The 21,751-nt window shown below is 72.7% G+C and overlaps 3 protein-coding genes across 5 annotated transcripts in view; 2 read left to right on the forward strand and 1 right to left on the reverse strand.

The window, feature by feature from the left end:
- The first annotated feature begins 408 nt into the window (after positions 1 to 408).
- U2AF2 (U2 small nuclear RNA auxiliary factor 2) lies at positions 409 to 8,680 on the forward strand. 2 transcript variants are annotated; one of them, XM_068929203.1, is made up of 12 exons: positions 409 to 549; positions 1,217 to 1,352; positions 1,477 to 1,506; positions 1,622 to 1,725; positions 1,848 to 1,999; positions 2,706 to 2,822; positions 2,933 to 3,071; positions 4,472 to 4,551; positions 4,711 to 4,833; positions 5,462 to 5,548; positions 6,308 to 6,556; positions 8,171 to 8,680. In XM_068929203.1, exons 1-12 carry the CDS (start codon positions 501 to 503, stop codon positions 8,303 to 8,305), a joined length of 1,401 nt encoding a protein of 466 aa, XP_068785304.1. In that variant the 5' UTR covers positions 409 to 500; the 3' UTR covers positions 8,306 to 8,680. The 2 variants fall into 2 exon arrangements, with proteins under 2 accessions (XP_068785304.1, XP_068785305.1); XM_068929204.1 differs by having other exon boundaries at positions 6,341 to 6,556.
- Positions 8,681 to 8,779: 99 nt separating this feature from the next.
- Positions 8,780 to 12,758, reverse strand: LOC138064952 (proline-rich protein 2-like). Of its 2 annotated transcripts, XM_068929208.1 has the most exons (5): positions 12,241 to 12,758; positions 12,100 to 12,135; positions 10,890 to 11,174; positions 9,846 to 10,183; positions 8,780 to 8,984 (listed from the first exon to the last, which is right to left on the reverse strand). In XM_068929208.1, exons 1-5 carry the CDS (start codon positions 12,275 to 12,277, stop codon positions 8,814 to 8,816), a joined length of 867 nt encoding a protein of 288 aa, XP_068785309.1. In that variant the 5' UTR covers positions 12,278 to 12,758; the 3' UTR covers positions 8,780 to 8,813. The 2 variants fall into 2 exon arrangements, with proteins under 2 accessions (XP_068785309.1, XP_068785310.1); XM_068929209.1 differs by lacking the exon at positions 12,100 to 12,135.
- A 645-nt stretch (positions 12,759 to 13,403) lies between these two features.
- Positions 13,404 to 21,751, forward strand: part of LENG8 (leukocyte receptor cluster member 8) — an 8,660-nt gene continuing 312 nt past the window's right edge. The window contains exons 1-15 of the mRNA XM_068929215.1: positions 13,404 to 13,560; positions 14,956 to 15,124; positions 15,219 to 15,323; positions 16,075 to 16,185; positions 16,283 to 16,556; positions 16,728 to 16,863; positions 16,960 to 17,142; positions 17,218 to 17,547; positions 17,670 to 17,807; positions 18,050 to 18,335; positions 18,403 to 18,504; positions 18,792 to 18,860; positions 18,950 to 19,079; positions 20,294 to 20,501; positions 20,863 to 21,751. The exon at positions 20,863 to 21,751 is cut by the window's right edge and continues 312 nt beyond it. Coding sequence (XP_068785316.1) covers positions 13,523 to 13,560; positions 14,956 to 15,124; positions 15,219 to 15,323; positions 16,075 to 16,185; positions 16,283 to 16,556; positions 16,728 to 16,863; positions 16,960 to 17,142; positions 17,218 to 17,547; positions 17,670 to 17,807; positions 18,050 to 18,335; positions 18,403 to 18,504; positions 18,792 to 18,860; positions 18,950 to 19,079; positions 20,294 to 20,501; positions 20,863 to 21,025 — 2,442 coding nt within the window. The 5' untranslated portion in view covers positions 13,404 to 13,522 and the 3' untranslated portion in view covers positions 21,026 to 21,751. The remainder of the gene's footprint in view (positions 13,561 to 14,955; positions 15,125 to 15,218; positions 15,324 to 16,074; positions 16,186 to 16,282; positions 16,557 to 16,727; positions 16,864 to 16,959; positions 17,143 to 17,217; positions 17,548 to 17,669; positions 17,808 to 18,049; positions 18,336 to 18,402; positions 18,505 to 18,791; positions 18,861 to 18,949; positions 19,080 to 20,293; positions 20,502 to 20,862) is intronic.

Genomic DNA, 21,751 nt, shown 5'->3' on the forward strand with positions numbered 1-21,751 from the left:
GCGTAGAACTGAGTGCAGGCGGAAAGAGCCGAGCGCCGAGCGGGTAGAGCCGAGCAGAGGCGGAAAGAGCCGAGTGCAGGCGGAAAGAGCCGAGCGCGGCCGGAGGCAGCCGAGCGGAGGCGGAAAGAGCCGAGTGCGGCCGGAAAGAGCCGAGCGCGGCCGAAGGGAGGCGAGCGCCGAGCGAATAGAGCCGAGCGCGGCCGAAGGGAGGCGAGCGCCGAGCGAATAGAGCCGAGCGCGGCCGGAGGGAGCCGAGCGCCGAGCGGGTAGAGCCGAGCGCGGCCGAAGGGAGCCGAGCGCGGCCGAAGGGAGCCGAGCGCGGCCGAAGGGAGCCGAGCGCGGCCGGAAGCGGCCGAGCGCGGGGCCGGAAGTGGCCGAGCGCTGCCGAGCGGGGGAAGGCGCCGCCGCGGCCTGCGCGGGGTCGGAGCCGGAGCCGCAGCCGGGAGCGGGGCCGAGGCCGAGGCGGGAGCGGGGCCGGGGCCGCCATCGCCGTCGCCATCATGTCCGACTTCGACGAGTTCGAGCGGCAGCTCAACGAGAACAAACAAGGTACCGGCGCGGTGGGGGGGGCGCCCGGGCCTGGCTTTCCCCTCCCCCCCCCCGTGGGTGTCTGGGGGGGGGATCCCCTTCACCCCCCCTTCACCCCCCATCACCCCCTCTTCACGCCCCTCACGGGGTCCTCGCACCCCCCCATGGCTCCCCCCCCACCATGAACCCTCCCCTTGGGGGGGGTCTCTCCCCCCCCCTTGAGGGGGTTCCCCCCCATCATGAATCTCCTTCTTGAGGATCCCTAAATCCCCCCCCTTCAATGTGGGGGCCTCCTTGAAGGGGTCTCTTCCGCTTCCCCCCCCCATGGCTGCCCCCCATTTTGGGGGTCTCTTCTCCCCCCCCAACCCCCCATTTCCCCATGGGGCTCTTGGTCCCTGCTGCTGGGGGGGGAGGATGGGGGTCCCCGTGGGCCCCCCCTGAAAAGGAGGGTCTGTGCCCCCCCCCCGTCTTTGTTTTGGGGGCGCCGGGGCGGCTCCTCGGCCGTCGGCGACTCCCCGTGGCCGAATCCCCCCCTCCCCGCCCGCCCGGCGCACGTGGCTCCTCCCGGCCTGCGGGAACGCCGCGGTGTGGGGTCGGGGGGGGGGAAAATGGGGCAGGAGGGGTCGTGGGGGGGGGTGGGCTGCCGACCCCCCCCCAACGCATCCCCCTGCGCCCCGACTGCCGGCAGAGCGTGACAAGGAGAACCGGCACCGGAAGCGCAGCCACAGCCGCTCGCGGAGCCGCGACCGGAAGCGCCGGAGCCGGAGCCGCGACCGGCGGAACAGAGACCAGCGCAGCGTCTCGCGGGACCGCCGGCGGCGCAGGTACGGCAGCGGCGGCGGTGGGGGGGGGGCACCCGGACGCCTGGGCCCTTCCCGGGGTGGGGGGGGGAGCCGCTTCCCTTTCGGAGCCCGCGCCGAGCGCAACAGCCTCTCCTTCCGCCCGCAGGTCGCCCCTGAGCCTCTCGGGTCCCCTGAGGTGAGTGGCCGTGGGCGCGGGGGGGGGGGGGCGGCGGCGGCTCTCGGGGGGCGGCGCGGGTTGGGGAGGGGTCTCCCCGCCGCCCCCCCGACCCCTGCGTGCCCCCCCCGCGCAGCCGCTCGCCCCGGCACGAGAAGAAGAAGAAGATCCGCAAGTACTGGGACGTGCCGCCGCCGGGCTTCGAGCACATCACGCCCATGCAGTACAAAGCCATGCAAGGTGCCCGCCGCCCTTCCTCCCCCCTCCTCTTCCTCCTCCTCCTCGCGCTCCTCGGGGCGCTCCGGGGGGGAGCCGCCGCCCTGACGGAGCCCCCCCGCCCCGCTCTCCGGTGTCGCCCGCAGCCGCCGGCCAGATCCCCGCCACGGCGCTGCTGCCCACCATGACGCCGGACGGGCTGGCCGTCACCCCCACGCCGGTGCCGGTGGTGGGCAGCCAGATGACGCGGCAGGCGCGGCGCCTCTACGTGGGCAACATCCCCTTCGGCATCACCGAGGTACTCGGGGAGGGGGGGGGCCGCCGCCGGCGCCGGCCGAGCCGCCGCTTCCCCAGCCGGAGCGCGGGCCGACGGCGGGCGTTCGGGAGCGGGGCGTTGGGGCGGCGGGAGGCGGACGGGCGCAGCCGAGGGATGACGCCGGCCACCTGGAGGAGCCATCCGCGACACGAGCTGGGTCAGGTCTCGGCGCCGAACCCCCCCCCCCTTCCCCCTTTTCCCTCCCCCCCCCCCCGGGTCTGTGTGCGAGCGGAAGAGGGTCCGGCCCCGGAAGCGGGATCACGCCGCCTCCGGACGTCTCCTGGACGTGGCCCGCGGGAGCGGAGCCCCACGCAGCGGCTAGCGCTGGAAGCCACCTCCTTCTCTGCTCTTTCTCTCTGTCTTCTCCCTCCCTGCTCCGTTCTCTGCTCTTCTCTCGCCATCGCTCTCTCTCTCTCTTTTTCTCTCTCCTTTATTTATTTTGAATTTGACTCTCGGCCTAAAAAACAAGATCAAAGAGTTGTTTCCATTTCTTTTTAAAGTGGAAATTGTGGGGCTGAAATCCCTCGTAGCACAAAAGTTTGCTACCGCCGCACCAGGCAAGTAGGTCGTTTCCCGCTTCCCGGCCCCCCCCCGCTCTCGTCTCCGCGCGCGCGGTCGGCTCGCCGGGCCCCGGGGGTCTCGCCGGCCGGCGTCACCGCGCCTCCCCCGCCTCTCTCCCCCCCCCCAGGAAGCCATGATGGACTTCTTCAACGCCCAGATGCGCCTCGGCGGCCTCACCCAGGCGCCCGGCAACCCGGTGCTGGCCGTGCAGATTAACCAGGACAAGAACTTCGCCTTCCTGGAGGTGAGCGCGGCTCTGCCGTCCCCCTCCCGCCTTTTCCCCCCGGCGGGGGGAAGCGCCGCCGGCGGCTCCGCTCACCGCCGCCCCCATTTTCCGCCCCCCCCCCCCCGCAGTTCCGCTCCGTGGACGAGACCACCCAGGCCATGGCGTTCGACGGGATCATCTTCCAGGGGCAGTCGCTGAAGATCCGCCGGCCCCACGACTACCAGCCGCTGCCCGGCATGTCGGAGAACCCCTCCGTCTACGTGCCGGGTGAGGGGGGGGGGACCGGGGCGCGCGTCACCCCGTCCCGTCCGGCGGGAGGCAGCTACCCGCCGCTGCGGCCGGCCCGGTGCCGCTTGGGCCGCCAAACGGGCTTTTGGCGGCCGCGGCGGGAGCATCCGGGGGTGCGGGGTGAGAAGGGGGGGGCGTTGGGGGTCGCCCCGGCCTCACGTCCCGCTCGGCCCCCATCCGGGGGGGGGCGAGAAGGGGGGGGGCGTTGGGGGTCGCCCCGGCCTCACGTCCTGCTCGGCCCCCATCCGGGGGGGGCGAGAAGGGGGGGGCGTTGGGGGTCGCCCCGGCCTCACGTCCCGCTCGGCCCCCATCCGGGGGGGGCGAGAAGGGGGGGGCGTTGGGGGTCGCCCCGGCCTCACGTCCCGCTCGGCCCCCATCTGGGGTGCGGGGGGGTGAGAAGGGGGGGGCGTCGGGGGTCGCTCCGGCCTCACGTCCCGCTCGGCCCCCATCCGGGGTGAGAAGGGGGGGGCGTTGGGGGTCGCCCCGGCCTCACGTCCCGCTCGGCCCCCATCCGGGGGGGGCAAGAAGGGGGGGGCGTTGGGGGTCGCCCCGGCCTCACGTCCCGCTCGGCCCCCATCCGGGGTGCGGGGGGGTGAGAAGGGGGGGGCGTCGGGGGTCGCCCCGGCCTCACGTCCCGCTCGGCCCCCATCCGGGGGGGGGCGAGAAGGGGGGGGGGCATTGGGGGTCGCCCCGGCCTCACGTCCCGCTCGGCCCCCATCCGGGGGGGGCGAGAAGGGGGGGGCGTTGGGGGTCGCCCCGGCCTCACGTCCCGCTCGGCCCCCATCCGGGGTGCGGGGGGGTGAGAAGGGGGGGGCGTTGGGGGTCGCCCCGGCCTCACGTCCTGCTCGGCCCCCATCTGGGGTGAGAAGGGGGGGGGCGTTGGGGGTCGCCCCGGCCTCACGTCCCGCTCGGCCCCCATCCGGGGGGGGGCGAGAAGGGGGGGGGCGTTGGGGGTCGCCCCGGCCTCACGTCCCGCTCGGCCCCCATCTGGGGTGAGAAGGGGGGGGCGTTGGGGGTCGCCCCGGCCTCACGTCCCGCTCGGCCCCCATCCGGGGGGGGTGAGAAGGGGGGGGCGTTGGGGGTCGCCCCGGCCTCACGTCCCGCTCGGCCCCCATCTGGGGTGAGAAGGGGGGGGGCGTTGGGGGTCGCCCCGGCCTCACGTCCCGCTCGGCCCCCATCCGGGGTGAGAAGGGGGGGGCGTTGGGGGTCGCCCCGGCCTCACGTCCCGCTCGGCCCCCATCCGGGGGGGGCGAGAAGGGGGGGGCGTTGGGGGTCGCCCCGGCCTCACGTCCCGCTCGGCCCCCATCCGGGGGGGGCGAGAAGGGGGGGGCGTTGGGGGTCGCCCCGGCCTCACGTCCCGCTCGGCCCCCTCCCGCCAGGCGTGGTGTCCACGGTGGTGCCGGACTCGGCGCACAAGCTCTTCATCGGGGGGCTGCCCAACTACCTGAACGACGACCAGGTGAGCGCCCGGCCCCGGCGCGGCGGGACGTTTCCCCCCAGCCCGGGGCCGGGATCCCGCTCGGAAGAGCGGGTTGGTTGGGGGGGGGGGGGGGGGACGGACACGGGGTGGGGGGGCCGGAGAGGAGCGGAAACGAGCGTCCCGTGCTGCTGGCGGCAGGTGAAGGAGCTGCTGACCTCCTTCGGGCCCCTCAAGGCCTTCAACCTGGTGAAGGACAGCGCCACGGGGCTCTCCAAGGGCTACGCCTTCTGCGAGTACGTCGACATCAACGTCACCGACCAGGTGAGCCCCCCCCCCACCCCCCCCGGCGCGCGGCACGAGCGCGGGCGGCCTCAGCCCCTCCGCCGCTTTTCGCCTCGGTGTCGAAACCGCCCCGTCCGCCCGGGCCCAGCCGCCCTCCTGGCTCTGGGCAGCCCCCGGCCGCCCCCCTCCCTCGCCCTGCCGGGTTTTTATCGTTTATTTTTGGCTTTTTTTTTTTTTAATTTCCTCGCTTTTTTGCTCTTCTCCCGCTGCGCTTCTTGTTATAGCGGGAGAAGGCGGAAGAGCCGTTCGCTCGCGGGGGGTCTCTGCGCGCGGCCCGGCCGGCGCCAGTGCCTCAAATGCAAGTATCCCCCCCCCCGCCTTTTTTGTGTCCACAGCGTGGTTTTTTAGCTTTCTTTTGTCTTTTTGGGGAGGGGCTGAACCCCCCCAACCCCAACACCCCCCCGGAGCCGGAGAAGCGCTCTATCCCACTCCCCGTTTCCCACGCCGCAGAGGCTAAACTGGAGGCCGGAGCCCCCCTGCCGTCGGGGCTGGGCCCCCCCCCCACTGATTCGGGCTCTCCTGGGGGGGTGGGGAGACCCCGGGCCCCCCCCCCCGCAGCTTTGGGACCCCCCCCACGCTGACCTGTCCCCCCCCCTTCCTTCCCCAGGCCATCGCCGGGCTCAACGGGATGCAGCTGGGCGACAAGAAGCTGCTGGTGCAGAGAGCCAGCGTGGGAGCCAAGAACGCCACGCTGGTGGGTGGCCCCGGACGCCTGGGCCCTCTGGGGGGGGGAGGGGGGGCGGGGGGAGGGCCGGACGCCTGGGTTCTTGGTGAGGGAGGGGGGCTCTCCCACTACCTGGGGGTGGGCGGAGAGGGTCGCCCGGACGCCTGGGTCCTCTGGGAAGTGGCGGGGTGGGGAGGGGCGCTCGGATCTGTTTTGGGGGGAGGCGCCCAGACGCCTGGGCCCTCGTGGGGTGGGGGAGGCGCCCGGACGCCTGGGCCCTCGTGGGGTGGTGGGGGAGGGCCCCGGCCACCTCTGTCCTCTCAGCAGAGGGCCCCGGACACCTGGGTCCCCCCCCGGGAGAGGCGCTCGGACGCCTGGGCCCTGGCGGGGGTGGGGGAGGCGCTCGGACGCCTGGGCCCTCGCGGGGTGGTGGTGGGGCCCCGGCCTCCTGGTCCTCCTTGAGGGAGGCACCCGGACGCCTGGGCCCTCGCGGGGTGGTAGTGGGGCCCCGGCCTCCTGGTCCTCCTTGAGGGAGGCACCCGGACGCCTGGGCCCTCGCGGGGTGGGGGGGGGGCCCCGGCCTCCTGGTCCTCCTTGAGGGAGGCACCCGGACGCCTGGGCCCTCGCGGGGTGGGGGGGGGGCCCCGGCCGCCTGGGCCCTCTGTGCAGAGGGCCCCGGCCACCGGGGTCCCCTGTGGCCCGGCGGGGGCGGCCCCGGGGGGGCGCGCGGGGGGCGGGGGCGCCCGCGGGGGCCCGGCGCCCCCCTTAACCCCGCTGTCGCCCTCCCAGAGCACGATAAACCAGACCCCGGTGACGCTGCAGGTGCCCGGGCTGATGAGCTCGCAGGTGCAGATGGGCGGCCACCCCACCGAGGTGCTGTGCCTCATGAACATGGTGCTGCCCGAGGAGCTGCTGGACGACGAGGAGTACGAGGAGATCGTGGAGGACGTGCGCGACGAGTGCAGCAAGTACGGCGTCGTCAAGTCCATCGAGATCCCCCGGCCCGTCGACGGCGTCGAGGTGCCCGGCTGCGGCAAGGTAGGCGGCGGCCACCGCCCTGGGGCACCGTTGGGGTTCTCCAGGGTGGGACGGGGACACCAGGGTTGCCCTGAGGGATGCGGGGAGGGTGCTCAGAGTCTGCGGTGGTCGTGGGGCGACCGGGACACCGTTGGGGTTCTCCAGGGTGGGACGGGGACACCAGGGTTGCCCTGAGGGATGCGGGGAGGAAGCTCAGGCTCTGTGGTGGTCATGGAGCGACTGGGACATCGTTGGGGTTCTCCAGGGTGGGACGGGGACACCAGGGTTGCCCTGAGGGACGCGGGGAGGGTGCCCAGAGTCTGTGGTGGTCGTGGGGCGACCGGGACACCGTTGGGGTTCTCCAGGGTGGGACGGGGACACCAGGGTTGCCCTGAGGGACGCGGGGAGGGTGCCCAGAGTCTGTGGTGGTCGTGGGGCGACCGGGACACCGTTGGGGTTCTCCAGGGTGGGACGGGGACACCAGGGTTGCCCTGAGGGACGCGGGGAGGGTGCCCAGAGTCTGTGGTGGTCGTGGGGCGACCGGGACACCGTTGGGGTTCTCCAGGGTGGGACGGGGACACCAGGGTTGCCCTGAGGGACGCGGGGAGGGTGCCCAGAGTCTGTGGTGGTCGTGGGGCGACCGGGACACCGTTGGGGTTCTCCAGGGTGGGACGGGGACACCAGGGTTGCCCTGAGGGACGCGGGGAGGGTGCCCAGAGTCTGCGGTGGTCGTGGGGCGACCGGGACACCGTTGGGGTTCTCCAGGGTGGGACGGGGACACCAGGGGCACCAAGGTTCTGGGACGTTGGGGTTCTCCAGGATGAGATGGGGACACACAGGACGTCCAGGCACTGGGATTGCCATGGATGGGATGGGGGTGACATTGGGACATCACGGTTCTCCAGGATGGACACAGGGGCACCAGGGTTCCCCTGGGGGACGTGGGGAGGGTGCCCGGACTTTGGGGTGGCTGCGGGAGGACAGGAACGACGTTGGGGTTCTCCAGGGTGAGATGGGAACATGGAGGGTGCCCAGACTCTGTAGTGGCCACGTCAGGGACAGGGACAACGCTGGGACATCAGGGTTCTCCAGGGTGGGACAGGGACGTGGAAGAAGTTTGGACACTGGGATTGTCACAGAGGAGAAAGGGATGACGCTGGGCTTTCCTGGGGTGGGACGGGGACACGGAGAGTCCCCAGACTCTGAAGCTGCTATAGAGAAGATAGGGACAGCGTAGAGGTTCTCCAGGGTGGGACGGGGACGTGAGAGGTGTCCAGACCCTGGAACAACCGTAGAGAAGATAACAAGAGCGTAGAGGTTCTCCAGGGTGGGATGGGGACACGAGAGGTGTCCGGACTATGGAGCTGCCACAGAAGGAACAGGGACAACGTAGAGGTTCTCCAGGGTGGGACGGGGACGCGAGAGGTGTCCGGACTATGGAGCTGCCACAGAAGGAACAGGGACAACATAGAGGTTCTCCAGGGTGGGACGGGGACGCGAGAGGTGTCCGGACTATGGAGCTGCCACAGAAGGAACAGGGACAACGTAGAGGTTCTCCAGGGTGGGACGGGGACACGGAGGCCACCGGGGCGCCGTCCCGCCCCCTTACTCTGACCCCCCGCCCCCTCCCCGCAGATCTTCGTGGAGTTCACCTCGGTCTTCGACTGCCAGAAGGCCATGCAGGGCCTGACGGGCCGCAAATTCGCCAACAGAGTCGTCGTCACCAAGTACTGCGACCCCGACTCCTACCACCGCCGCGACTTCTGGTAGCCCCCGGGCGGGGGGCGCCGGGCCGGGGGGGAGCCGGGCCGGGGGGGGCCCAGCCGCCGCCCCCCCGCGCCCCGCCGGGGGCTCGGTTTGGGTTTCTTTTTTCCGTTTTTTCCCCCCTTTTTTGTTTTCTTTTCGTTTTCTCCGCTCGTTCCCCCCTGCCCCCCCCCGACCCCGTTCAGTGCTGGTTTTTCTCGCGTAGTCGCGTCGGTCTCGCTCTCCCCGTCTCTCTGTGGCGTTTCGTGTTGGCGACGACGGGGCCCCCGGCCCCCCCGGCCCGGCCCCCCCCCCCCGGCAAAGCGCCGTCGGAGGTTCCCCCCCACCCCCCCACCCCGTGACCCCTCCCGGCCCCTCGTAATTAAACGATTTTTCCAATTCTCCGGGGTCTGCGTCTGGCTGGCAGGCGCGGGGCGGATTGGGGGGGGGGGCGGATTTGGGGGGAGTGGGTTTGGGGGGGGGGCGCTCAGAACGAAGCTCACGCAGGGGACCCAGGTGTCCGGGTGAAGCCGCTTTATTGAGCCGAAGCGAGGGTGGGCCCAGGCGTCTGGGGGGGCACTCGCAGGGGGGTGAGCCCAGGCGCCCGGCGGGGGGGCCCAGGCGTCCGGGGGGGGCGCTCACGGGGGCGCAACCCAGGGCCGGCAGCCCGGCCAGTGGGGGCGGTCGGGGTGGGGGCGATCCTGCTCTGGGGGGAGAAGGGGGGGGCGGCGTGGGGCAGGGTCCCCCCACTCACCCCCATCTGTCCCCTGTCCCCCCCCCGATGTGGGGCAGGGGCCCTGGATTAGGGGACCCCCCCCCCCCAGCCCCAGTGACTTTTGGCACGTCCCCCCCCCCAGCCCCTAGTTTTGGAACCCCTCCCCCAAAACTCCCAGGTTTTGGGCAGCCCAAGGACCCCCTTTGCCCTCTCCAGCCCTGAGGATTTGGCAACCCCCCCCCCCCCGTTCCCTGGATTCGGGGACCCCCCCTCAGCCCCCCCGGCTTTTGGGACCCCCCCCATTCCCTGGATTTGGGGTGCCCCCCCTCAGCCCCCCCAGGTTTTGGGACCCCCCCCATTCCCTGGATTCGGGGACCCCCCCTCAGCCCCCCCAGGTTTTAGGACCCCCCCCCATTCCCTGGATTCGGGGTGCCCCCCCTCAGCCCCCCCAGGTTTTAGGACCCCCCCACATTCTCTGGATTCGGGGACCCCCCTTCAGCCCTCCCTGGGTTTTAGGACCCCCCCCGTTCCCTGGATTCGGGAACCCCCCTTCAGCCCTCCCTGGGTTTTAGGACCCCCCCCGTTCCCTGGATTCGGGGACCCCCCCTCAGCCCCCCCAGGTTTTAGGACCCCCCCCCATTCCCTGGATTCGGGGTGCCCCCCCTCAGCCCCCCCCAGGTTTTAGGACCCCCCCCACGTTCCCTGGATTCGGGGACCCCCCTTCAGCCCTCCCTGGGTTTTAGGACCCCCCCCCACGTTCCCTGGATTCGGGGACCCCCCCTCAGCTCCCCCCAGGTTTTTGGACCCCCCCCCACGTTCCCTGGATTCGGGGACCCCCCCCTCGGCCCCCACCTGCCACATGGACGTGCCAGGGGGGGCTGGGGGGGGAGGCGGCGGCGGCGCCCGTGGGCTGGTAGGTGCAGAAGTAGGAGCCGGCGTCGGCCGGGCGCAGGGGGTCCAGGGCGAAGCGCGCGCTGCCCCCCCGGGCGCCTGCTCCGGCTGCCCCACTGCCCCCCCGGGGCCCCCCCGGAAGAGCCGGAAGGTGACGTTGGCGGCGGCGGTGGCGTTGCGGGGGTCGCGGCAGGTGAAGGAGACGTGGGAGCCCTCCGGCACCCCCGGCCCCCCCGGCGCCCCCCCCTCCGGCTCCGTCACCGTCACCGACAGCGGCGGCGGCGGCGGCAGCTGGGGGTCTGGGGGGGGGGAGACGGGGTCACGGGGGGGGGCACCGGCCCCATCCGCATCCCTGGATGCTCCTGATTGTCCCCAACCTCCCCGGATTGTCCCCAATCCCAGCCCTGGGGTGTCCCCGACCTCCTGGTCCCCTCTCCGCCCCCGGCTCCCTTCTAGTGTCCCCAAATCCTCCGGATTGTCCCCAATCCCAGCCCTGGGGTGTCCCTGACCTCCTGGTCACCTCTCCGCCCCCGGCTCCCTTCTAGTGTCCCCAAATCCTCCGGATTGTCCCCAATCCCACCACCAGGTTTGTCACCACCTCCCCAAGATGCACGTACCCATCCCCAGCCCCCTTCTAGTGTCCCCAAATCCTCCGGATTGTCCCCAACCCCAGCCTCAAACTGTCCCCAACCTCTCCGGATTGTCCCCAATCCCAGCCCTGGGCTGTCCCTGACCTCCTGGTCACCTCTCCGTCTCCAGCTCCCTTCTAGTGTCCCCAAATCCTCCAGATTGTCCCCAATCCCACTCTTGGAGCGTTCCCGATCTCTGGCCGTGTGTCCTTGTCCCCAAATCCCCCGGATTGTCCCCAATCCCACCCCAGGATTGTCTCCAACCCCCCAGCGCCGTCCCCAACGTCTCAGGGTTGTCCCCAACCCCTCTCCGTCGTTCCCAAGCCCCTCGTCCTCGTCCCCAACCTCTCCGGTTGTCCCCGATGCCACCCCTCACCGGTGGCCGCCACCTCCACGGCGTTGCTGGGGGGGGACGTGACGTTGCCCTCCCGGCTTTGGCACGTGTAGGTGCCCTTGGAGCAGCAGTTGAAGTAGGCGACGCCGCAGCAGCTGAAGTAGGCGCCGCCGCCGCTGCTGGCCATCACGTCGGCCACCGGGTCCGGGCTCCCGCGGCGCAGGAGCAGGAAGCGGGAGCCGGCGCCGTGGCAGCTCAGGGAGAACTGGCTGGACAGCCAGGCCCCCGCCGCCGGCTCCAGGCGCGGGGACGGCAGCGCCACCGCGGCTGCGGGGACGTGGCGACATGGGGACACAAGGGCTTGGGGACGCGGGGACCTGGGGACGCGGGGACGCGGGGACACGGGGACACGACACAAGGGCTTGGGGGCCTGGGGAGGTGGGGACACAAGGGCTTAGGGACATGGGGACACAGGGACCTGGGGACGCGGGGATGTGGGGACATGGGGACACGACACAAGGGCTTGGGGACCTGGGGAGGTGGGGACACAAGGGCTTGGGGACATGGGGACACAGGGACCTGGGGACCTGGGGATGTGGGGACACAACACGGGGACGCAAGGGCTTGGGGACATGGTGACACAGGGACTTGCGGACGTGGGGATGTGGGGACACGACATGGGGACGTGGGGACACAAGGGCTTGGGGACATGGTGACACAGGGACGTGGGGACGTGGGGACACAAGGGCTTAGGGACAGGGACCTGGTGACGGGCATGGGGACGTGGGGACACAGGACAAGGAGCGCATCAACCCCGCGCACGGGGACACAGGGATGTAGAGGGACAGGGGACATGGTGACATGGGGATGTGGGGACGCAAGGGCTTGGGGACATGGGGACACAGGGACCTGGTGATATGGGGACACAAGGGCTTGGGGATGCGGGGACACAGGACAGGGAGCGCATCAACCCCACGCACAGGGACATGGGGACATGGTGACATGGGGATGGGCAGGGGGACACGGGGACCTGGTGACGTGGGGACGTGGGGACATGGTGCTATGGGGACGTGGGGACACGAGGGTTTGGGGGCGCAGGACCCACAGACGGCACCCTGGGGCTGCGGGACAGGGACCGCGTCAGCCCCACGCGCGGGGACACCGGGGGTCTGAGCCCCAGGGGTGGCCCCAGCCGGTGGCCTTTGTCCCCTCCCTGGTGTCCCCATGCCCCCCGCGTCCCCCCGGTACTCACAGCCCGCAGCCCCACGCGGCCCCGCCACGACGCAGCCTGCGAGAGACGGAGCCCATGGGACCCCGCGGGCACCCTGTCCCCGGGGTCCCCAAATGTCCCCAAACGTTCCCCAAACCCCTGACCCCCCCCCCGGCCCCGCACCGAGGACGAGGAGGAGGAGGGGGAGCTTCGTCCCCATGGCCGACGCTGGCGCCCGCTGCCCTGGCGATTGCAGAAGTCGCCAGAAGAGGAAGAGGAGCGGCCGGGCTGGGCCTGGGGCCCCCCGAAACCGCTGCCCTACAACCGCTCCATCCGGGGTGGGGGAGAGCAGCCTAAAACCGCCTTCCCTTAACTCTGCCCTTTCCCTGGGGGTCCCCCGAAACCGCCTTCCCTTAACTCTGCCCTTCCTCAGGGGACCCAAAACTGCCGCCTCTTGATTCTGCCCTTCCTTGGGGGGGGCCCTGAAACCACCATCCCTTAACTCTGCCTTGTCCCTGGGGAGCCCTGAAACTACCACCCCTTAACTCTGCCCTTCCCTGGGTGGGGGACCTAAAACCACCACCCCTTAACTGCCCTTCCCTGGGGGGGCCCAAAACTGCTACCGCTTTACTCTGCTCCATCCCTGGGGGGGCCCTGAAACCACCTCCGCTTAACTCTGCCCTTCCTCGGGGGTCCCCAAAACCACCACACCTTAACTCTGCCCCATCCCTGGGGGGGCCTTGAAACGGCCTCCCCTTAACGCTGCCCCTTCCCCCGCCCACGGCTCCCCCCCCCGCCCGGGGACCCAGGCGTTCGGGGCGGGGGGGGCTCTGCCCCCCCCCCGTTTTAGTGCGGTTGCGCTTTGGGAGGGGATTGACCTTTCCCGGCCACCGTTCTCCCCCCCGTCCCCCGGTCACACCCTGAGGCTTTTCTCGCTCCCATTGGCCGCCGCTTGTCTAAAGTCCCGCCCACAACGCCCTCCCCGTCTATTGGCTCGGCGCCCTCTCCCCGCCCCCTCTGCCCTGTGGCCTCGCCCCCCCCTCGCCCATTCCCGCCTTCTCATTGGTCCGCCCGCGGGCCTCCCCCCTCCGCCCCGCCCGCGGCGGCACTGCGCCTGCGCCCGTGACGTCACCGGAAGCCGCCGCGGCCGCGGCCGGAAGTGGAGGCGGAGGCGAAGGAGGAAGTGTCGGACCGAGCGGCGCCGCCATCTTGGGAGCCGCCGAGGCGGCCGGGACCGAGCCGGGGCGGGAGGCGGCGGCGGCGGCGGGACCAGGAGGCCCCCGAGGCGCGGGGGGAGCGGCAGCAGCGGGGCTCGGCGGGAGCCCGGCCGGCCCCGGCCCCGGGGCTGGTGGCGGCGGCGGCGGCGGCCCCCGGCGGTCGCTACCGTCGGGGCGGAGCCGCCGTCGCCCCTCGGCCCGGCGGGGGAGGCCTGAATCGCCGCGCTCTCCCCGCCGCCGGGCTCGCCATGGCCACTAACATCGGCGACCAGCGAGCCCCGGAGTGGTGAGCGGGGGGGGGGATCCGGTGGGGGATCGGGGGGGATCTGGTGGGAGAGGGACCTGGTTGGGGGGGAGAACCGATTGGGGGGGACCTGGTGGGGTTGGGGGGGATCCGGTGGGGGATCGGGGGGATCTGGTGGGAGAGGGACCTGGTTGGGGGGGGAACCGATTGGGGGGGACCTGGTGGGGTGGGGGGGATCCGGTGGGGGATCGGGGGGGATCTGGTGGGAGAGGGACCTGGTTGGGGGGGGGAACCGATTGGGGGGGACCTGGTGGGGTGGGGGGGATCCGGTGGGGGATCGGGGGGATCTGGTGGGAGAGGGACCTGGTTGGGGGGGGAACCGATTGGGGGGGACCTGGTGGGGTGGGGGGGATCCGGTGGGGGGGATCCGGTGGGGGATCGGGGGGGATCTGGTGGGAGAGGGACCTGGTTGGGGGGGGACCGATTGGGGGGACCTGGTGGGGTGGGGGGGATCCGGTGGGGGGGATCTGGTGGGGGATCGGAGGGATCTGGTGGGAGAGGAATCTGGTTGGGGGGCGGAACCGATTGGGGGGACCTGGTGGGGTGGGGGGGATCCGGTGGGGGGGGGATCCGGTGGGGGATCGGGGGGGATCTGGTGGGAGAGGGACCTGGTTGGGGGGGGACCGATTGGGGGGACCTGGTGGGGTGGGGGGGATCCGGTGGGGGGGGGGGATCCGGTGGGGGATCGGGGGGGATCTGGTGGGGGGGGGATCCGGTGGGGGATCGGGGGGATCTGGTGGGAGAGGAATCTGGTTGGGGGGGGAACCGATTGGGGGGGACCTGGTGGGGTGGGGGGGGATCCGGTGGGGGATCGGGAGGGATCCGGTGGGGGATCGGGGGGATCTGGTGGGGGGGGGATCCGGTGGGGGATCGGGGGGATCTGGTGGGAGAGGAATCTGGTTGGGGGGGAACCGATTGGGGGGACCTGGTGGGGTGGGGGGGATCCATTGGGGGGGATCTGGTGGGGTTGGGGGGGACCCAGTGGCGTGTGGGGGATCCGTTGGAGGGAGGATCTGTTGGGGTGGGGGGGATCTGGTGGAGGGGGGAGTTGGGGGAGATCTGGTGGGAGAGGGACCTGGTTGGGGGGGGGGAATCGATTGGGGGGCACCAGGTGGGGTGGGGGGGATCCGGTGGGGTTGGGGGTGGACCTGGTTGGGGGGGGACGACACCGTGAGGGGGGCGGGTGGTCGTCGCTGCCCTCCCCCCCCCGTAGCCTCCTCATTGGAGGGGGGGAAGGTGTCACCCGGGGGGGGGGGGTCGTGGAGGGACGAAAAGGGGCCGGAGGCAGCCTGGGGCGGGGGCGCAGCTCGTCTGGCCCCCCCCGGCCCCCGGGATCCGCCGCGTTTCGAGCCTCTTCCTCCTCCTCTTCCTCCCCAGGGCGCCGCAGTACAGCCTGGGCGGCGGCGGCGGCGGCGCCCGCGAGAACGGCATGGAGGCCCCGGCGCACGAGAACCCCGAGTGGGAGAAGGCCCGGCAGGCCCTGGCCAGCATCAGCAAGGGCGGCGCCGCCTCGGCCGGCGCCAAGAGCTCCGGCAACGGCGCCCCGGTGAGCCCCCCCCCCCGGCGCGGGGCCGGCCGGCGCGGCGGGACCCCCCTGCCCTGCCCCCGGCCGGGCCCTGAGCCCCCTCCTCGCCCCGCAGTACTCGGCGCAGCCGGGCGACCCCGGCGCCCTGCAGCAGCAGCAGTATTACCAGTGGTACCAGCCCTACGGCTACACCTACCCCTACAACTACTACTACCCCATGGTGAGTGCGGGGCGGGGGGGCCGGGCGGCCGGGAGCGTCCCCCCCCCCCCCGGCCCTGGGGCCCTTGTGTCCCCCCCGGCCCCGGCGCGAGCCTCTCCCAGTGCCCCCGTGTCCCCCCCCGGCCCCGGGGCCCTCATGTTCCCCCCGGCCCCGGTGCGAGCCTCTCCCAGTGCCACCGTGTCCCCCCCCAGGGCCCTCGTGTCCCCCCCAGCCCCGGCGCGAGCCTTTCCCAGTGCCCCCGTGTCCCCCCCCCGGGCCCTCGTGTCCCCCCCAGCCCCGGCGCGAGCCTCTCCCAGTGCCCCTGTGTCCCCCCCCGGCCCCGGGGCCCTCGCGTTCCCCCCCCCCCCCCCCCCCCCGCCGCGGCCCCAGGGCCCTCGTGTTCTCCCCCCCGGCCCCGGGGCCCTCGCGTCCCCCCCCGTTCCCGCAGCCCTCGCGTCCCCCGTTCCTGCTGCCGGCGTTTCCCAGCCCCGATCAGTTCCCCAGCTGCAAGAAATAGGCCGAAAGAACCAAAATGAGGGATTTTAACCCCAAACGCCCCGGGAGTGCATCTTCTGGCCCCTGTCTGTGCTGGGGGGGGTTCCCCAGCTGGGGTTAAGCCCGTGAGGAACAGGCCTGGAGACCCAAAACGAGGGTTTTTAGCCCCAAATGCCCGAGGGGAGGCCGTCAGGCTCCCGACGGGCCCCGGTGGGGGGGGCGGGGGGAGCTTGGCAGCCCCCGGCCCGACCACCCACCGCCGCCGCCGCCTCCGCAGAACGTCTACTCGGGCTACAACTCGCCGGGCCAGTACGGCGTGGCCGGCGGCTACTCGTCCTCGGCGCCCCAGCAGCCGCCGGCGCCCGGGCAGCAGAGCAGCATGAGCCAGGTGAGGGGCCGGGGGCGGCCTGCGGGGGGCGTCCTCCGCCCCGGACGCCTGGGCCCCCCTGCCCGAACACGGGTCTCTTTCCCTCGTCCCCCCGCAGCAGCCGCCGGTGCCCGGCCTGGACGAAGCCCTGCCCTACCCCAGCCCCCAGCCCCAGCTGCCCCCCGCCGCCCCGCCGCAGCCCCCACCGCCCCACGGCGGCCACCCCCTGGGCGCCGGGGCCCAGGCGCCGGGGGCCTCCGCCGCCGCCGGCCCGCTGCCGCCGCCGCCGCCTGCCGGGGCCGCCGCCGGGGCCGCCTACGCCCCCCACGCCTACGCCGAGGGGCCCGGCCCCAAGCCCAAGAAGGGGCAGCAGCTCTGGAACCGCATGAAACGTAAGAGCCCGGCTCCGCGTCGCTGCCGGGGGGCGGGAGCGGCCTCGGAGAGGGGCCGCGAGCGGGGCAGGGGGCGAAAGCGGCTGCGGGGCTCCCGACGGGTCCGCGGCGCCGGCGAAACCCTCCTCGCGGCCGCGCTCTCACCCTCCTCCCGCTCTCCGCTGCCCGCAGAAGCCCCCGGCGCCGGCGGCCTCAAGTTCAACATCCAGAAACGGCCCTTCGTGCTGACGAACCAGAACTTCGGCGGCGCGGAGCCGCACGGCGGCTTCGGCTCGCAGCCCAGCTCCGAGAAGCACCACGGTCACGGGTGAGCGGGGCCGCTGCGGCCCCGAGCCCTCCTCCTCCTCCTCCTCCTCCTGCTGTCCCGCCCCCGGGGCTGCGCGCTGACGCCGGCGCCCCGCAGGTCGGCGGGGAAGCCCGAGGACTGGCCGCAGGACATGAAGGAGTACGTGCAGCGCTGCTTCACCGCCTGCGAGTCGGAGGAGGACAAGGACCGCACGGAGAAGCTGCTCAAGGAGGTTTTGCAGGCGCGGCTGCAGGACGGCACGGCCTACACCATCGACTGGAGCCGGGAGCCGCTGCCGGGGTGAGGCCGCGGTGGGGTGCGAAAAGCGCTTTTTTCCCCCCCCTCTTCTGCGCCCTTAACGCGGCTCTTGCGCAGGCTGGGCCGGGACAGCGTCGCCGAGAGCCCCAAGAAGAAGCGCTGGGAGGTGGCGTCGCTGCACGCGCCGCGGCCGGCGGCGGCCCCCGGCCTGGCGCAGCCCCAGGCCCAGCGCGGGGGCGGCGGCGCGGGGGCGGCGCTGGGCCCCCAGCCCCAGCGCGGCGGCGGAGCGGCCGGGGCGGGCGCCGGCCGGGCCCGCGGCAACGGCTTCCCCACCAAGTTCGGCAACCGCAACGTCTTCATGAAGGAGAACAGCTCGTCCTCCAGCGCCGGCTCCCGCTCCCGCTCCCGCTCCTCCTCCCGCTCGCCCGGCCGCCACTTCCGGCGCAGGTAGGGGGCTGCCCCACGTCCCGCCCCGGAGCGCGGACGTTCCCGGGGCGCCGCCGGCCTCCGGGTCGGCCCCGGCGGAGCGAGGGTCCCGTCTCCCTCACCCGCCTCCGTTTCCCCGGCAGCGATTCCCACTCGGATTCGGACAGCTCCTTCTCCGGCGGCGAAGCCCGCCTGGGCGGCCGCCGGGCGGCCCAGAAGAACCGGGGGGGCCGCGGGGGCCACGTGGAGCGCGGCCGCATGCGGATGCAGCGGGGGAAAAGGTACCGGGGCCGCGTGAGCCGGGCGGGATCGACCCTACCCCGCTCCCAGCGCTGGGGAGACCCTGCCTGGAGACTGGGACCAGTTCGGGGCTCCCCAGTACGGGACGGACGCTGGGGGCAGCCGCCGGGGTGGGAGCGGGGCTTCCCCGACCCGAAACGCTCCGATCCGTCCGGCTTGGCGGGGGACGCCGGGGCCCTCGGGGACGCCTGGGTCCGCCGACGCGTCCTCCCCCCCGGGCCAGGCACGACCAGGGCCCCTCGAAGCGCAACCGCAAGCGCACCGCCATGGACTACGAGGACCCCGAGAAGGAGTTCAAGAAGCAGCGGCGGGCGGCCCGCTTCCAGCACGGCCACTCCAAGAAGCTGCGGCCGGAGCCCCTGGTGCTGCCCATCGGCGGCAGCGACGCCGCCGGCTCCGACGGCCTCGACTGGAACGAGCTCAAGATCCTGGGCACCTGCCAGGACGTCACCAAGCACTACCTGCGCCTCACCTGCGCCCCCGACCCCTCCACCGTGCGCCCTGTCCCGGTGAGCCCCCGACCCGGCCCGGCCCGGCCCGGCGCGGCGCTCGGTCTGACGCCCGCTCTGCCCCCAGGTGCTGCGGAAGTCGCTGAACATGGTCAAGTCGCACTGGAAGGAGAAGCAGGATTACGCCTTCGCCTGCGAGCAGATGAAATCCATCCGGCAGGACCTCACGGTGAGCGCCGGGGGGCGGCCAACGGCCTCGGCGCGGGGGCATCGCCCTCCTCGGGGTCCCGCTCCCCGCGGCGGGCGGACGTCGGCCGAGCGGACGCGGGGCAGGAGACGGGCGGCGGCTCCCGCGGTTCCCCAAACTCCGGCCGCTTTTTTGGCCCCCTTTTCCCGGCGCACGGTCGCTCGCCCGCTGCGGGACCCCCCTGGGCAGCCCGGAAGCTCCGGCCCCGCAGCCGGGGGAGCCCTGGGCGTCGGCGCTCACCGCCGGCTCTGCCTCGCGTCCCGCCGCAGGTGCAGGGCGTCCGCACGGAGTTCACGGTGGAGGTGTACGAGACGCACGCCCGCATCGCGCTGGAGAAGGTGGGTCTGGGGCGGACGACGCGGCTGCCGGGCCGGGGGGCGGCCAGGATGCCTGGGTCCCTGACGGGCCGCCCCGCTCCGCCCCGCAGGGGGACCACGAGGAGTTCAACCAGTGCCAGACGCAGCTCAAGTCTCTCTACGCCGAGAACCTGCCGGGCAACGTGGGCGAGTTCACGGCCTACCGCATCCTCTACTACATGTTCACCAAGAACTCGGGTGGTGAGTGGCCACCGAGCGGGGGGACACAGGGGCTGCCGTCCCCTTGACGGGCCGGGACCATAAAGACACGGCGTTGAGGGGCCAGAGCGGCCGTGGCCAAGGCAGGCAGGAGAACGCCAGGCGCCCTCTGGAGGTGCGGAGGAAGCGCCCCAGTGTCCTCCTTGGCGCAAGGGACTGTCCCCGTGCGTCACCCTTTAAACGAGGGGCTTTGGTTGTCCCCAAGCGTCACCCTTGGCCTGAGGGGCTTCGGTGGCCACCCAGACACGTCACCCTTTAAACAAGGGGCTTCAGTGGCTGTCCCCGAGTGTCACCCGTGGCCTCAGGGCCTTTGGCAGCTGTCCGAGAGCGTCACCCTTTGGACAAGGGGCTTTCGTGGCCATCCCTGAACATCACCCTTAGCATGAGGGGCTTCAGCAGCCGTTCCCACGTGTCCCCCGTGGCACGAGGGGCTTGGGTGACCGTCCCCATGTGTCACCCTTAGCATGAGGGGCTTCAGCAGCCGTCCCCATGTGTCCCCTGCGGTGCAGGGGGTTTTGGTGGCCATCCTCACGTGTCACCCTTGGCCTGAGGGGCATTGGTGGCCATCCCCACGTGTCCCCCATGGCACGAGAGGCTTTGGTGGCCGTCCCTATGTGCCACCCTTGGCCTTAGGGGTTTCGGTGGCCGTCCCCACGTGTCTCCTGCGGTGCAGGGGGTTTTGGTGGCCATCCTCACGTGTCACCCTTGGCCTGAGGAGCTTTGGCAGCCGTCCCCCCTGTCCCCCACGGCACGAGAGGTTTTGCTGGCCCTCCCTATGTGTCACCCTTGGCCTGAGGGGCTTTGGCAGCCGTCCCCCCCTGTCCCCCACGGCACGAGAGGTTTTGGTGGCCGTCCCTATGTGTCACCCTTGGCCTGAGGAGCTTTGGCAGCCGTCCCCCCCTGTCCCCCACGGCACAAGAGGCTTTGGTGGCCGTCCCTATGTGTCACCCTTGGCCTGAGGAGCTTTGGCAGCCGTCCCCCCCTGTCCCCCACGGCACGAGAGGCTTTGGTGGCCGTCCCTATGTGTCACCCTTGGCCTGAGGGGCTTCGGTGGCCGTCCCCACGTGCCTCCCCCTTAGCCCGAGGGGTTTGGCAGCCGTCCCCCCGTGTCCCCTGCGGCGCGAGGGGCCTGGAGGGGGGGGGGGGGCGGCCCCGGCGGCGCCCCGGGCTGAGCCGTGCCCCCGCCGCCCCGGCAGACATCACCACGGAGCTGGCCTACCTGACCAAGGAGCTGAAGACGGACCCGTGCGTGGCCCACGCCCTGGCGCTGCGGGCGGCCTGGGCCCTCTCCAACTACCACCGCTTCTTCCGGCTCTACCGCCAGGCGCCCTGCATGTCCGGCTACCTCATCGACAAGTTCGCCGAGCGGGAGCGCAAGGCGGCTCTCAAAGCCATGATCAAAACGTATGTGAGGCCGCGAGCGGCGCCCGCGGGCTAAAGCGTCGGCCCCCGCCGCCCCGGGCCCCGGCCGCGGCGGGCTGGGGGGGCGTCGGGGGCCGTCGCCGGGGGCGCGGGGGAGGCGGGAGGGCGGCCCGGCAGCCCGGAGCCGCGCGGCGCCGCAGGTAAGTGCCGCGGGCACGGTGGGGGCGGGCGGCGGGAGGCAGCGGGAGCGGGAGCAGCGCGGCCGCCCCGGCTCGGCCCCGCGCCCCGGGGGCGACGGCGGCGGCGGCCGCTCCGCGCCGGGCGGCGGCTCCGCTTGCTCGTGCCTCTTCCCTTTTCCCCACGTTTTGCGTTGTGTTTTTTTTTATCTGTTTCTCTCCTCCAGTTTCCGCCCGGGGCTCCCAACCTCCTTCGTCCGGGCAGAGCTGGCCTTTGAGTCCGAGGAGAGCTGTCAGCTTTTCCTGGCCGCTCTCTCCCTCTCTTACACGGGTCCCGACGCCACCAAGATTGACTGCAAGCAGAGCTTAGCGGTCTTGGCCAACTTCTAAGCACAAACCAGGCCCCCCCCTCCCCGCCCCATGTCAAACCGCCCCCCAAAACACTGCCCGGGGGGGCAGAACGCAGCCCCCGCCGGCCTCCTCCGCCCCCGCCCCGCGCCAAAACGCAGGACGCCCCCGCGGAGCCCGGCCGCCCCGGCCGCAGGACCCCCCAGCAGCAGCGTGTTGGGGGGGGGCCGCCCTAACCCTTCTCTTTTGGTCTCTCTCCCGCCAGGATCCGGCCCCGGCGGCGCCCGCGGAAGGGGCCGGGGCAAGTCGCCGTCGCCCCGGCCCCGCTTTCGCCGTTCGGGGAAGGGGGGGCGGGGGGGGAGGCGTTCGGGGGGGGAGCGGTTGGGGTTGGGGGGGGAAGCCGAATCCGCCGCCGCCGCCGCCGCGCCTCCGTTCTCCGAGCGTCCGCGGGGCGGGGGGGGCAGCCGCCCCCCTCCCCGGCCCCCCCACTAACCCTTGTCTCAGTTTCTCTCTTTCTCCTTCCTGCTGCCGAGGTGGCCCGAGGCCCCGACCGCCGGCCAAGCCCCCGCCGGACGCCGCGGCCGCCCCGCGCCCCCCGCGGCCCCGCCACGCTGCGAGCTCGGACTGTGCTAGAGCCGCCCGCCGGCCGCGCCGCCCCCGCCACCGCCTTTATCTCTCTCTTTGTTTTGACGCTCAAATTTTTATTCTTTTGGTTCGTATTTAATTTATTTCCCCCCCCCCCTCCGACCCCCCTCTTCTCCCCCCCCC

Source organism: Struthio camelus, unplaced genomic scaffold, assembly GCF_040807025.1.
Source record: "Struthio camelus isolate bStrCam1 unplaced genomic scaffold, bStrCam1.hap1 HAP1_SCAFFOLD_82, whole genome shotgun sequence".
Lineage (NCBI taxonomy): Eukaryota > Metazoa > Chordata > Aves > Struthioniformes > Struthionidae > Struthio > Struthio camelus.

Bases quoted from the DNA above. Each gene is read 5' to 3' on its own strand.
- U2AF2 (XM_068929203.1), top strand. From the start codon at position 501: ATGTCCGACTTCGACGAGTTCGAGCGGCAGCTCAACGAGAACAAACAA. The intron at 2,823-2,932 runs GTGAGCGCGGCT...CCCCCCCCGCAG, and splicing joins AGAACTTCGCCTTCCTGGAG to TTCCGCTCCGTGGACGAGAC. The intron at 4,834-5,461 runs GTGAGCCCCCCC...TTCCTTCCCCAG, and splicing joins ACATCAACGTCACCGACCAG to GCCATCGCCGGGCTCAACGG.
- LOC138064952 (XM_068929208.1), bottom strand. From the start codon at position 12,277: ATGGGGACGAAGCTCCCCCTCCTCCTCCTCGTCCTCG. The intron at 11,175-12,099 runs GTGAGTACCGGG...ACGTCCCCGCAG, and splicing joins GCCGCGTGGGGCTGCGGGCT to CCGCGGTGGCGCTGCCGTCC. The intron at 10,184-10,889 runs GTGAGGGGTGGC...CCCCCCCCCCAG, and splicing joins CGTGGAGGTGGCGGCCACCG to ACCCCCAGCTGCCGCCGCCG.